The sequence below is a fragment of the Anomalospiza imberbis genome, chromosome 20 (genome assembly GCF_031753505.1).
Source record: "Anomalospiza imberbis isolate Cuckoo-Finch-1a 21T00152 chromosome 20, ASM3175350v1, whole genome shotgun sequence".
In the NCBI taxonomy this organism is placed as follows: domain Eukaryota; kingdom Metazoa; phylum Chordata; class Aves; order Passeriformes; family Viduidae; genus Anomalospiza; species Anomalospiza imberbis.
The window spans coordinates 8,219,747-8,231,811 of NC_089700.1; the positions used below are offsets into that span (position 1 = coordinate 8,219,747).

General features: G+C 43.5%; 1 protein-coding gene across 7 annotated transcripts in view; it reads left to right on the forward strand.

Moving 5' to 3' along the window:
- Positions 1-12,065, forward strand: part of VPS53 (VPS53 subunit of GARP complex) — a 63,455-nt gene that overhangs the window by 12,674 nt on the left and 38,716 nt on the right. For 2 of the 7 annotated variants that reach the window (XM_068210605.1, XM_068210606.1), the window contains exons 5-7: positions 6,506-6,592; positions 6,827-6,942; positions 8,077-8,196. In XM_068210605.1, the coding sequence (XP_068066706.1) occupies positions 6,506-6,592; positions 6,827-6,942; positions 8,077-8,196 (323 nt within the window). Of the gene's footprint in view, positions 1-5,952; positions 5,990-6,049; positions 6,187-6,290; positions 6,345-6,505; positions 6,593-6,826; positions 7,042-7,174; positions 7,290-8,076; positions 8,197-12,065 lie in introns of those variants that run through there. The other 5 variants (XM_068210609.1, XM_068210608.1, XM_068210607.1 and 2 more) reach the window with 5 other exon arrangements.

Below are 12,065 nucleotides of genomic sequence, written 5' to 3' on the forward strand. Positions count from 1 at the left end.
CTATTCTGACATAGATAAGGAGAATAATGAGTGTCTGCATGGGGAGATTTTGCTGCATGATAATAGTGTTTCATTTTGGGCGTGGAGCAAGGCTGCTCACCTGCCACGTGATGAAGCTGCAGTAACCTGCCATGAGGTGATGATGAAGCTGTAGTAACCCACCACGAGGCCCAAGCCTGGTGAAGCTCCAGAGGCTTTACTTTTTAACTTATGCAATGCCCACAATTAACATTTAAATGGCCACACTGCCCCGGTGCAGATTAGTTACTGTAAAACTCCTGTAAAATTACTGGAGCAAGGCCACCCAAACCTCTGTCACAGCACATCAGCACCTTTCTCAGAGTGCAGACACCCCTGTGCAGGGCTGGGTGATGCATCCAAACTGGGATGGTGCAGACACCCCTGTGCAGGGCTGGGTGATGCATCCAAACTGGGATGGTGCAGACACCCCTGTGCTGGGCTGGGTGATGCATCCAAACTGGGATGGTGCAGACACCCCTGTGCTGGGCTGGGTGATGCATCCAAACTGGGATGGTGCAGACACCCCTGTGCTGGGCTGGGTGATGCATCCAAACTGGGATGGTGCAGACACCGCTGTGCAGGGCTGGGTGATGTAGTAAAATCTGACAGCTCAGAGAGGTGCTGGACCAGCCCAGGGGTGCAGTTCAGGAGTTAAGCTGCAAGGTTTTGGCCAGAACTACCTGGAAATCACCTGTCACTTCACCCCGTGTGTCTGTCAGTGTTTGTGCAGCTGTTGAGAACGCGGGGTTTGATTTCTAAGCACGATTTGGGGTTAAGTGAAGGGGCAGTTGCAGCAATTTTAAGCTTTGTGCAGTGTTGGATGTAATCTGCTGATTAAAGTGTCCTGTGCAACCTGAGTGGTTGGGATTGGAGCTGATGACACAAAACTCTCTTCTTCAGTGACAATTGTAGTAGTTATGTACTATTTGCTGAACTCCCAGGGTAGAAATCTGCTAAAATCAAACCCCAGGGTGATGAGCCCTTCAGGTTTGTCTGCTCAGGGGAATCAGCTGGCACTGTCCTGTGCTGAGACAAGCCCAGGATTCAGCTGTAGTGGTTTAGCCCTGGCTGTAAAACCTGGGGGTTTTCTCTAAAATGAAATCAGTCTGAGAATCAAAGTAAATTTCCACCCTTCCCCAATCTGGAGGGACTCGTTTGTATGAGGTTTCAGCAGCAGAAAATGTGAGGCTGGTTCCAGTGCGAGAGGGTTTCTTTGAAATCTCCACAGCTGAAGCTCCTCAGAGAATTGGGGATGGGAACTTTATTTTTAGTCGTGGTCTAGATTTTCATTGATCTGTGCTGTAAATGTGGCAGCAAATGAAAGAAGCATTAACACTCGGTATTCAAGAGCAGGGACCAGGCCAGGAGCATTAAATTCTCAGCATCATGACCACAGCCCTATTTGTAACATTAAAAATACATTTGGATGCTGTGAATTTGGCAGATGTCAAGTGTCTATAAAACACTTGGTAGAGGGCAGCTTTCTGATGTGAATAACAACATTCAATTGAACTATATATTGGCTAGAATCACATAAAAATAACATGTTTCTAGCACAACACCAGCAAGCAAATAGAAACCATGGAGGTATTTTAACTATTACTGGGGGAAAAAAACCAGTATTAGTTCAGTTAATCTCCAAGCAAGGAAACTTCATCTGAAAATTTGCTTTTTCTCCCACTTCAATGACATTTTCTAGTAACACACAGGCCTCTTAATTCCTATTTGCATATTTCCTGGTACTGAAGTATTTTCTTGCACAAGATTCCTGATGGGATGCATAAAGAGGTATTTAGAAATTACCACACCCACTAATGAGCTGCTGGTCGGTGGGGTGATGTGACAACTCTGTACCTGGGCTGGAAGGGGAGGAGGAGGCTGTGTCCATCTGCAGCACTGCAGGGATTTGGAGAGGCTGACTGTAATTCACTGGGCTGGTTTTTGTTGGCTGGAATAATTGTTGCTAACACTGTTTTTGTGTGTATGAATGTCAGCCTGGTACTGTAAGTCAGTGGAACATAACCTTTTAAAGAATGCATCACTTCCAAATTTAACAAACAAGTCACAGTCTGGTCCCACCTCTCGCTTGGGTTATTTTCTTCCCTCCTTCTGCTGCTTGGAAGATCTCGTGTGAAAAGGGGTTGCTTGGGACAATGCCAAGGAAAGCAATTTTTTAGGCAGTCTCTCAGTGATTCATGGCTTACCTCTGCTCCCTATTGTTTTACACCGGTGCCTTTGGAGTCTTTTGCTGTCGCATCTCAAGGTGAAGGAGGTTGCAGAGCTGTGGCTGATCCACGGGCTGCGTTTTTCCCTCCAGCTTTGGAGAATTTGGCAAACAGCAGAGCTGCTCACTGGCTGCCCAGCTTACCTGAGCTCAGGCTGGGAGCTGGAGTTGAGTTTTCCACCTCCTGTGTGTGATGTCTCAGCTTTCTGCTGTGAACACTGGAGCTCCCACTGCACAAATACTGGGTGAAAAACAGGGATGGCTGAAAACACACAGTGGCCTTAAACTGGGGAGTTTAACACCCTTGTGTGTTCCTTTCCATGAATTGTTTTGGGAACTCACTTCTGCAAGGCAGCCCTGGAAGCAGGCACGCCACATCCCCTCCTTCCCTCCTGCATCCAGGACGCGCAGGACACACTAAACCACAGGAGGAGGAATGTGATCCGTGGCTGAAGCCTTGTACCAAGCACTCTGTGGCTGGAGCCTCTCCCCCCGTGGCTGGTCCTGCCCTCTTTGCTAAATTTACACTTGTCAAAGCAGTTGGGAAGCCCGGGGTTATTGTAAATGCAGGTGAACCCGGTGGGAAGAAATGCTGATGTGTGACTCCAGTTCAGAAGGCTGAATGATTTCTTTATTATAACTATGCTATAATACATTAATATACTATTTAAAGGAGATACTAAAACTACAGACCTACTTTTCTAACTACCATATCTCACTAACAACTGGTGACCTCTCTGAGAGTCCAGCCACAGGTGGGTTGGATTGGCCATCAGCTCAAACAATCCTCACCAGAATCCAACCAAGCAATCACCTCAGGTAAACAATTCCCCAAACACATTCCACATGGGAAAACAAGGAGCAGAAATAGAAATTGTTTTCTCTTTCTTCTCTCTGTGCTCCTCTATGAAAAATCCTGAGAGAGAGAAGAATGTGTCTGCCACACGAGGTCTTAGGGAAAAAGCCTCGGACGCCGCTGACTGCTGGCTCTGCCTCCCGGCCAAGCCCTCTCCATCCACACCGAGTTTCTCAGCTGGTGCTGGCACTCAGAGGTTGCATAAAGTTGAATAAATAATGCTGATGGGTTAATTGTAGCTTGCAGGCTCAGTTGTTGATTAGAGTCATATGGTGTTTTTCCAGTACATCACAACCTTTGTTTCAACATCCTTGTTTTGTATAACCACAACAGATTATCTTTATTTATTCGTGGTCCTCCGGCCCCGGAATGAACTGCTGGTGGAGGAAAGGAAATGCAGTAACTCCACTCCTGGTTGCTGTTTGGGGTGTGTGCATTTCCATGTTTCCCAGTTGCTCTGATGAGGAAACCAATAAATTAGTAACGCAAGGTGACCCCAGCGCCGGGCCACAGCTGGGAGATCACTGCCTGTCGTCCAGCATGGGAACCAGACAGACTGGAATAAAAGCAATTCCTATCCTCTTGATACTGTTTTTCCCTAGAATTTCTGTCCAAAAGAAACCTATTAATAAAATCATAACAAAAGCAGTAAGAAAATGCTTTTAAAATTCATGATTCACCGTTGTAGCAGGAGCAGAGTGTGAAGGGAAATGCATTTTCTCCTTCACTGTGGCTGTGTTTTCCCCTCTCTTTTTACAGCTGAAAGAACAGTCATTAGTTACATTAATAAACTCCTGTATTACACCTTGAGCAATTAGACCTACTTTCATGCCCTAGATGTTGGTTTCTTATCCCCTAATAACACTGTTTATTAAATATGAGGTGTTTTCTTATATTTGAAATCTGTTTTTACTTTGTTTTTCTATTTGCTTTACTCTGCCTTTATAGTGACTGGGAAGGTGATGGTTTTCTTTTATTATTGGTTAATTTTCTTTATTTGTTTCCTCTATACACAGTATTTTACTCTCAGATGCTATGGTTAGAGTGTAGAGCAAAAAAAGTTTAATTGATTTCTTTGAACTATCTTCTGGGTTTTTTTAATTGTACATGTGCATGAAATAATATTTTTTATCCAGTTCTGAACTTTGCACCAGATCTGTCTGACAGGGCCCTCCTGACTAAAAAAAAAGAAAGATTTTCACATAGTGTTACTTTCAGCACATGTTTGAAGAAATGTTTTCACCTCTAAATGTAAATTATACAAATGATATATTCATTATATAAATATATATAGATTATATCATGAATTGGTGTGTTCTGACTCATGTAAGGAATATGCAGCTCTTTTTTAGGAGAATAGATAAAGATTTATTCTTAATGGCTAAGCTAATATTTGGAACGAAGTTTTAAGGAATGAAACAAGTGTTTATGAGCAATTCTGGTTTACTCAAGTTTGCAGTTGAGTTCCCTGTGTGGTTTTTTTTTTATTTTTTTAACAGTTATGGAAATGTTTTCTCTTCTCTGAGGGATGAGATGCAGGACTGGAACAGAAGAGCAGCTGCTGTTTGGTCTCTCCCTCTGTCCCAGCCACATTTCTCACAGCAGTAGGAGACCACAATTCTTTAGTTCATCAGATGGAGCAGAGCACACATTCTCTCATTTGTGTTTTTCCAGAGTTTTTAAGGAGGTGAAAGTGTCAGGACCAGGTGATGACACCAGTTTGCCTTATTTTTGGCAGTTTCAAGTGCTCAGGGACAGAATCCCATTTTTCTCTGCTCAGTGTTCCAGGGTCAGTTTTTAGGTGGAGATTTTGCCCACCCTGAGTGTGCTGCTTGCCCCTGAGCAGCAGGAACTTGTTCTTTACCCACTTTCCTGTAAAGGCTGGTTTTTATTACAATTATTAAATATCACCATTAGACAAATTGGTTCTTTTGAAGAAGCTCTGAATTCCTGGGATCGTGCAGAGAAATCAGCATTTGCTGTTAGTGCTGAAGCAAAGGGAAACAGCAGTTGGCATCTGTAAAGAATTTCAGGCTGAAAAAAGCTGCAAAGCTCAGACCATGCAAGACAGTTGCTGCTTGCTTAATAACCCACTTATTAATTACATTACAGAGTAATGTGCTGCAGGCCTGAGTACAGAGAGCTAAATATGCTGAAAAGAGCATTTTTTGCTTCTTTGCTTTGCAGTTAATCCAGAAGCCTTTAAACGGAGGAGAAAATTTAATTCTCAGAAGAATTGGAGAGGCTGCTGGGGGCTGTTCAGCCCTGGTACAGCCACCCTGCAGCACATTTTTGTGTGTTCATGTCCCTCAGTGAACATCTGTGACACCAATCCATAAAGTGTTAACTTTCACATGATTCAGAAGATTTTTCAGAGGAGACTTTTCCTTCCCCCCCTCTGGAAAATGAATTATAAACCATCTCCAGCTTTTATTCTTTTATTATGACCCAGCTATATTCCAGCAAAAGCTCCTGGCAGATAGTTTCCTCATCCATTTCCAAATGAAGATGTGTTAAATTTATTTGCTGAAGGAACTTGTAGCTTGTGCTGTAACCTTGGTCATGGGACTGGATATAAAACCAGAGGGATAGAAGCCCACTTAACAGCAGGGAACAAAGTGGAGCTGGAGCTGGAATTGTTATCAGGCTGGGAAGGCAGAACGTGTAGAATTACTTCAGAAGGCAGATTTTGGACATGTGATTTTGGACATGTGGCTTCGTTCACTGCATCCACGTGTGGTTCACACTGCTTGTGTGAGGTCAGGCTGTGCCATGGCTGTATAAAAGGGACCGGGTGTCCCAAGAAAATAGCACTAAAATCCAGGTGAGAGCTATTTCCTGGGCTCCACCTCTTTACCTGTGCTTAGAAAGAGCCATTCCTCCTGCAGGTGTGTGGGAGGCTGAGCTGCCCATTCCAAAGGAATCAGCATCATGTTTTCCACCAGGATAATGTCCTGCTAATTCAGCAAGGGGTTTGGGCAAGCACTCAGTGTTCTATATGTGTATTTTTTATTTATAATTAATGATGAGCATAGAGGTCTTGTGGAGGTTTCATTTTTCTGCTCTAAATATGTGTTGATCAGGAGTAAGTTCTACCTATTTTTCCACAGTTACTATGTCAAAATATATTCCAGTAACCTTAAAGAGCTGCTTTCATAAAATATCTTGATGAAATTTTGCCAAAGCATTATTGTAAAATGGATAATGAAACCCTGGCCCACTCAGGTTCAATATTCCAATGTGGTACATTGACTTTTGTTGTGCTGCTGGTATTTTCTTTGTAAGAAAGCTGCTCCCCTCCAGTGCCCCAGCCCTAGGGACTGTTAAGAGCAACTGTGTATTTCTTAGAAAGGTGAAAACTGAATGCAGATTTTCTTTCCACTCTGACCTTGTTTCTTTTCCAGGCCCTGGAAGAAGCCCAGAAAGCCATTCAACAGCTCTTTGGTAAAATTAAGGATATTAAAGACAAGGCTGAAAAATCTGAACAAATGGTGAGCAGCACTTTCTTTCTGGCCTTTGAAAGGGAGGGGACACTGACTTTTCCTGTCAGTAACATTTTTGTCCTTGGTCCTGGCTGTTGGTTATTTCCTGCTGAACCTGTAGTGTTGAGAGCGCTGCTGAGCTGACACCTCTGCAGTCCCAAAGAGGAGAGAGTGGCTTCTTCTCTCCTGAAAATTCCATTGCTGGGGCTTGATATTCAACCAGAATCCTTTTTCATTCACTAGGTGAAGGAAATCACCAGGGATATCAAGCAGCTGGATCATGCCAAGCGTCACCTGACCACCTCCATCACCACCCTCAACCACCTCCACATGCTGGCAGGGGGGGTGGATTCTCTGGAGTAAGTGTGGGAGCTCTTGGTGCTACTTGAAGTTTGTGCAGTGTTCTCTATGGGTCTGCCACAGCCTGCCTAGTTTTTTGGAGGGAATTTTGCTTCCAAGTCTGGATTTCTGCTGGCAGATCCTTTCCATGTTGCTCTGAGTGACCCCCAGCCTGCGTTGTTGTGTTTAATAATTTGCAGCACTGGTTGCTTGAATTGCTCTGATGATCCTTGGTGATAAGGAATGAGTCTAGCTTCATTAAGGAGTAGGACAGCCTGTTAGGAATCCTCATTAGGGGTGTGCTCTTGGGAATTTGGGAGGATTTTTGTCACTCTTGTATCTAAAACTGCAATGAGTTTTGGTTAAGGTCTACTCCAGTTTTCATTCTAGCATGAGTTTGAGGACACCTTGCAGCTTGTACCATGTGTAAATTAGGAGTTAAATATTTCTAGTAATCCTTTTTTGGTTTTTTTTAATATGCTTGAGGAACACACAATCTAGGAAAATACAGGTTTTTTACATCTTGCATCTGTGAAGTTGCACAGCCTGTTCTTGGTTTGTAGCAAATCCTGCACCAACGCCGGGTCGTGAAGTGCTGAGAATTAAATTTTACTTAGCCTGCTGTCTCCACTGGAACGATCCTAAAGGATGATATAAAAATAAATTAACTTGATTTTCTTTTTTTTTTTTTTTCCCTGTCAGTTCCCTGTGAAAGTTATTAAGAGAGAAGTCAAGGCTAATGGCTTTTCAGCATCGTTCTCCTCCAGAGAAGCTTTAACTCACACTTTGTGTGTGATGACGAATGGCTTCACTCAGGCCATTACAGTGAAATAACATTTACTGCCTCCGGACCCATACTGGGAAGCGGATGCATTCAGTAGTTTACATGTTCCTTGCCAAGTGTTGCTTTTGACATTTATGTTTTTTTTTTTTCTTTTTGAGGCATTGTTAGATGTGTGCCAGATTGGTTTATTTTAGCATCGCTTAAGTGAAATTTTAATGCTGGGTTGGAATGTTAATGAAGAGCTGTGTATTTTAGAAAAATAAATGTCAATAGGGACCAGCGTGACCCAGTGGGGATGAAGTAACCTGTGGAATTACCACCCAGGATTTTCATTGAATCTGCCTTTGTAAATCTTTAATTTCCTCTGCAGGGCTATGACCAGGAGGAGACAATATGGGGAAGTTGCCAACCTTCTCCAAGGTGTCGTGAATGTGTTGGAGCACTTCAACAAATACATGGGGATCCCTCAGATTCGACAGCTCTCTGAAAGGTAAAAGGTTCAAACCCCGAGCACTTCCTTTCCTGCTGGGAAGGAAGAATAGGAAATGTCTTAGGCAGGTTCAGAGTTTCAAGGATGTGAAGCCTGGACATGGTCCTTGGAGCTTCTTTACAGCCAAAACAAACAGGTTAAAACTGGACAGAGTTTGCTCCAATCTGGAGCAGCCCATTCTGTTCAGTAGCAGAAATTAGTGTGGATGTAAGTGGCTCTGTGCTTTTTACTGACTGGCTTTTCATTTCCTCACCTGGAGGAGCCTGCGGAAGTGCAGATTGTTCTGTGTGATGCTCACATGCAGGTGAGCCCTGAGGTGATGCTTTCTCCTGCTCTGTTCAGCTCAGTGATGGAGCTCAGCAGGCTGGCATGAGGCACAAATCTGTTCATGCACATGGTGATGTCTGGGCCCCTTTGTGAGCTCTGCTGAGCTGCTGTCAGCCTGCAGAGCCCCAGGGCTTGGACAGGCAGGATTTCTCCTTGTGCCTTTGCCAAACTTGGTTATTCTGAGCATCTTCAGTTTCTTCTGCCAAAACCTGCTCCCATTGCCCAGTTCTGCTGAGATTTGAGGCTTATAGCCAATCTTCTTCTGCTGGCCTTGTACAGTTTTGATTTTCTGGAGTTACACTAATTTGGTGAGTTTTGGTGCAAGTCCCCACCACCCTCAGCAGTAGCAGGTGAGGGCTCAGGGGTCACTAAGTCACCATTTCTCCTCAGTCTTGGCTTCATTTGGGATGTGATAGCTGGGAGTTGAGGGAACAAGGTCCTCCCTGTTCTAGGGGACATTGCTATCCCTGCCTGAGATGACTTTGCTCATTACTGAGGTACTCAAAGGAGTCTTCCAGGCACAGTCATTAATTTATTTTTTTTAGTGACTCCTTTTGCTAAGACAGCAGCTGGCTCCCTGTGTTGTTTAGTGATGGAAACAGAGTTTGAATGATTTGTTTGTAATGTTTTCATGTAAATCTGTTGGACTTTCTTTATGGTATAGACACCTCTTCCAGAAAACACAGATGGAATCCATGAAACAGCAGAAGAAAAATCCCCTCTAAATCCATAGAAGGGATGAGGCCTTGTTTAACAAAGCATTTGACCATAAGCATTTGCTTAAATGAACATGAACATCAAGGAAATGTAAACATATGTCAGTTCTTTGCTGAGTTGAGTCTGTTGTCTATTCCACCCTTGTGCTCAGAGAGATTGCTTGCAGTGGTAATGCCCTTTGGGCAGAAACCTGCTGTCATTGGCCATTTTAAGGCCAAGTATAATTTAAGCCTTGCTCTAGAATTCTGGCTGGTTTTCCCTTTCTGGTGGATGATTATTTAATACTTTTGTAGTTGCTGATTGTTATAGAAACCAGTTGAGGCTCCTGCTAAAAGGCAGGGTGGTTTCGAGTCACGCCAGCAGACTGGCAAGGACATGGAGGAAAACTTCTTTTGTTTTATTCTCCCTTCAAGATAAGGATCTGAAAAGCTCAAGAAAGTCTGTTCCTCCTATTTTTAGAATTGCCTCGGCAGGGTTTTCCTCCCAGTGTTTATACAGGGAGAGCTGCACCATCTGGTAGTGATAGAGGAGGCTGCTTGTGGGGTGAGAGGAGCAGCTCTGGGGTGCTGCTGGGAGCTCTTTACTGCTCCACATCCAGGCAGAAAACTCCTGCAGGGAGGTCCATGGCACCATCCTTCTGCTTTTGGAGTTTCACTCTGTGGCTGTGTGTTAGGGCCTGGTTTGGAGTTGACTTGTCTCTCTCTTTTGCTTGGAAATCCTTTTGTGATTCATGAAACATCAGAGGAAGTTTGCCTGGCTTCTTGCAGGAATATTTTTAGACTGTGAAATTGCTGGGGTTTGGTATCTCATGAATTTGTCTTAATGGTACAAGTGAAGCCTCTAGGATGTTTGGGAAGGCAAGAAATGCTTTAGTAGATGTTGGCACAGACCTGTGACAGTAAGCAATGTCTGTTATATACAATAAGCCCATTATATACACTGCTAAATGAGCAGATTCTGTTGCTTTCTGAAATAAAAAGCCTCTTTTTTCATGGTGTGAATGGAGTGAAGCCAAGTATGAATGGGAAACCATGGGAAGGAGAAGTGCCTGCTTGGTGGTGTTGGATGTGCTCTTTGTCATGGGGTATTCAATTTAGGTTGCTGCTCCTGGATGCTGTGAGAAGTAATGATGTGCTTTTAATGTTGTTTTCCACCTGTTCTGTCCCTTTGAAAAGAACCAAGCCAAAATCCCACTGTAAGGATTCACTGGAAACCTGGACTGAACTCTCAATTAGTTGGCTTCTTGTGCTGATCCTGTTGAGTATTGATGTAAAAATGTCACAGTTCAAAGCCAAATGTAAATATTTTCCTAAGAGTGTTCCTAAAGCAATCTCTAATGCAGTGCATTGGTAGTTGTTGTAGTAAACAGGACTATTTTCTCATCTCTCACTCCTCTGCTGTTTTCTGTCTGTGGAGGGAGGTACAATTAGTGGTCCCAAACCCACCCAGAAAAATAGTCTTGCAGGCCTAGCAGATAGTGGAAAAAAACCTGGAAAGTATTTAGGAGAAAGATAATTATAAGTTTGCCACAAAACAGGCTGGCTCAGCCTCTTTTTATCTCAGCAAGCTGCCAGGCATGGTTTAAGATTTCTGGTAGCTTTGGCTAAAGGAATTGTGGTTTCTAGTAATTGAATGTCATTTGAAACATAGCAGTGGGTTTTCTTGTTTTTATTTTTTAAAGGCAGGGGAAACGGAGAACAAAAGCCACTAATAATAAAACAGAAGTCAGAGAAACAGAAACCATTAATAGTTGGATAACCAGAGGGTTTGGCAGCCCCAGGAAAAGGCAATTCCCTGCTGTGTGGGATGGCTGCTGGGATAGCCCAGCACGTTTCTAGGGGAACCTATCCAGGGAAAGAGACCCTTATCAAACCCACCTGAGGCTCTGAGAGATCCTAAATCTCTTATCTGGGCTTGCTGAGCCAATTCACCTGGTGAAGTGGTTCCACACACACCCCCAGGCATGTGCAGGGAGGTCCTTCAGGCTGAATGTCCAGGCTTTTATGGCTGCAGTTTGCACTGCATGGAGAATATTCTGAATTATTGCAAAGCTGACAGCTTTCCACGGAGGCAATAATCTCCAGTGGCTGAAGCAAGTGCCCCCTTTGTCCTCTGCCTAAGACATTTGAGTTCTAAAGAGGTGGCAGAAAGGTTTTCTTGCTTCTGGGTGTGTGTTCATAGTTGTGAAAATAATTCAGTGTTTCTGTGTGTGTGGTTATATGAAAAGTGATTTTTACTGGGAGGGCACTGGGGCTCCCTGTCCTTGCTCACACCTAAACTTTTGGCTACTTGGATGGCTCTGCCCTGTCCCTCTCTTAGAAAATATGAAGGAAAATTATAAAAAAGATCCAAACTTGTCTTCCCTGCCTGCTTTTGAGAGATTTTTTATGCAGGACCTATTTTTAAAAAATACGTATTTTTAACATCCCACTTGAGCGAGGCATTCCTGCAAGTTTCTTAATTTAAGGACATGAGAATCCCCATTAAGATTATCCTTAAGTACTTTCCTGAATCAGAGCCTAAAACAACAAACCTTGTGGACAGGGCTTTTAACTGCTTGACAGAGGCTCTTTTAAATTTGTTGAGTCTTTAGGAATCTGGCTGCTGCTCTTTTCAGTGCCTCCACTGTGCTGCATTGCAGCTGTTGTCAAACAGAAAGGTCCCCACAGCCACCCATAAGGAAAGAAGTATCACTGCTAATAGCTTCCAGTTGTTCATACAAACTCACTAATTTCTGTGACTCCTAATTCTACACACTTCTTGTTTCTGGATTATTTAAAAGATAAATTTCAGTCTGTTTTCAGTGTCCTTTTTTTTTTTTTTTT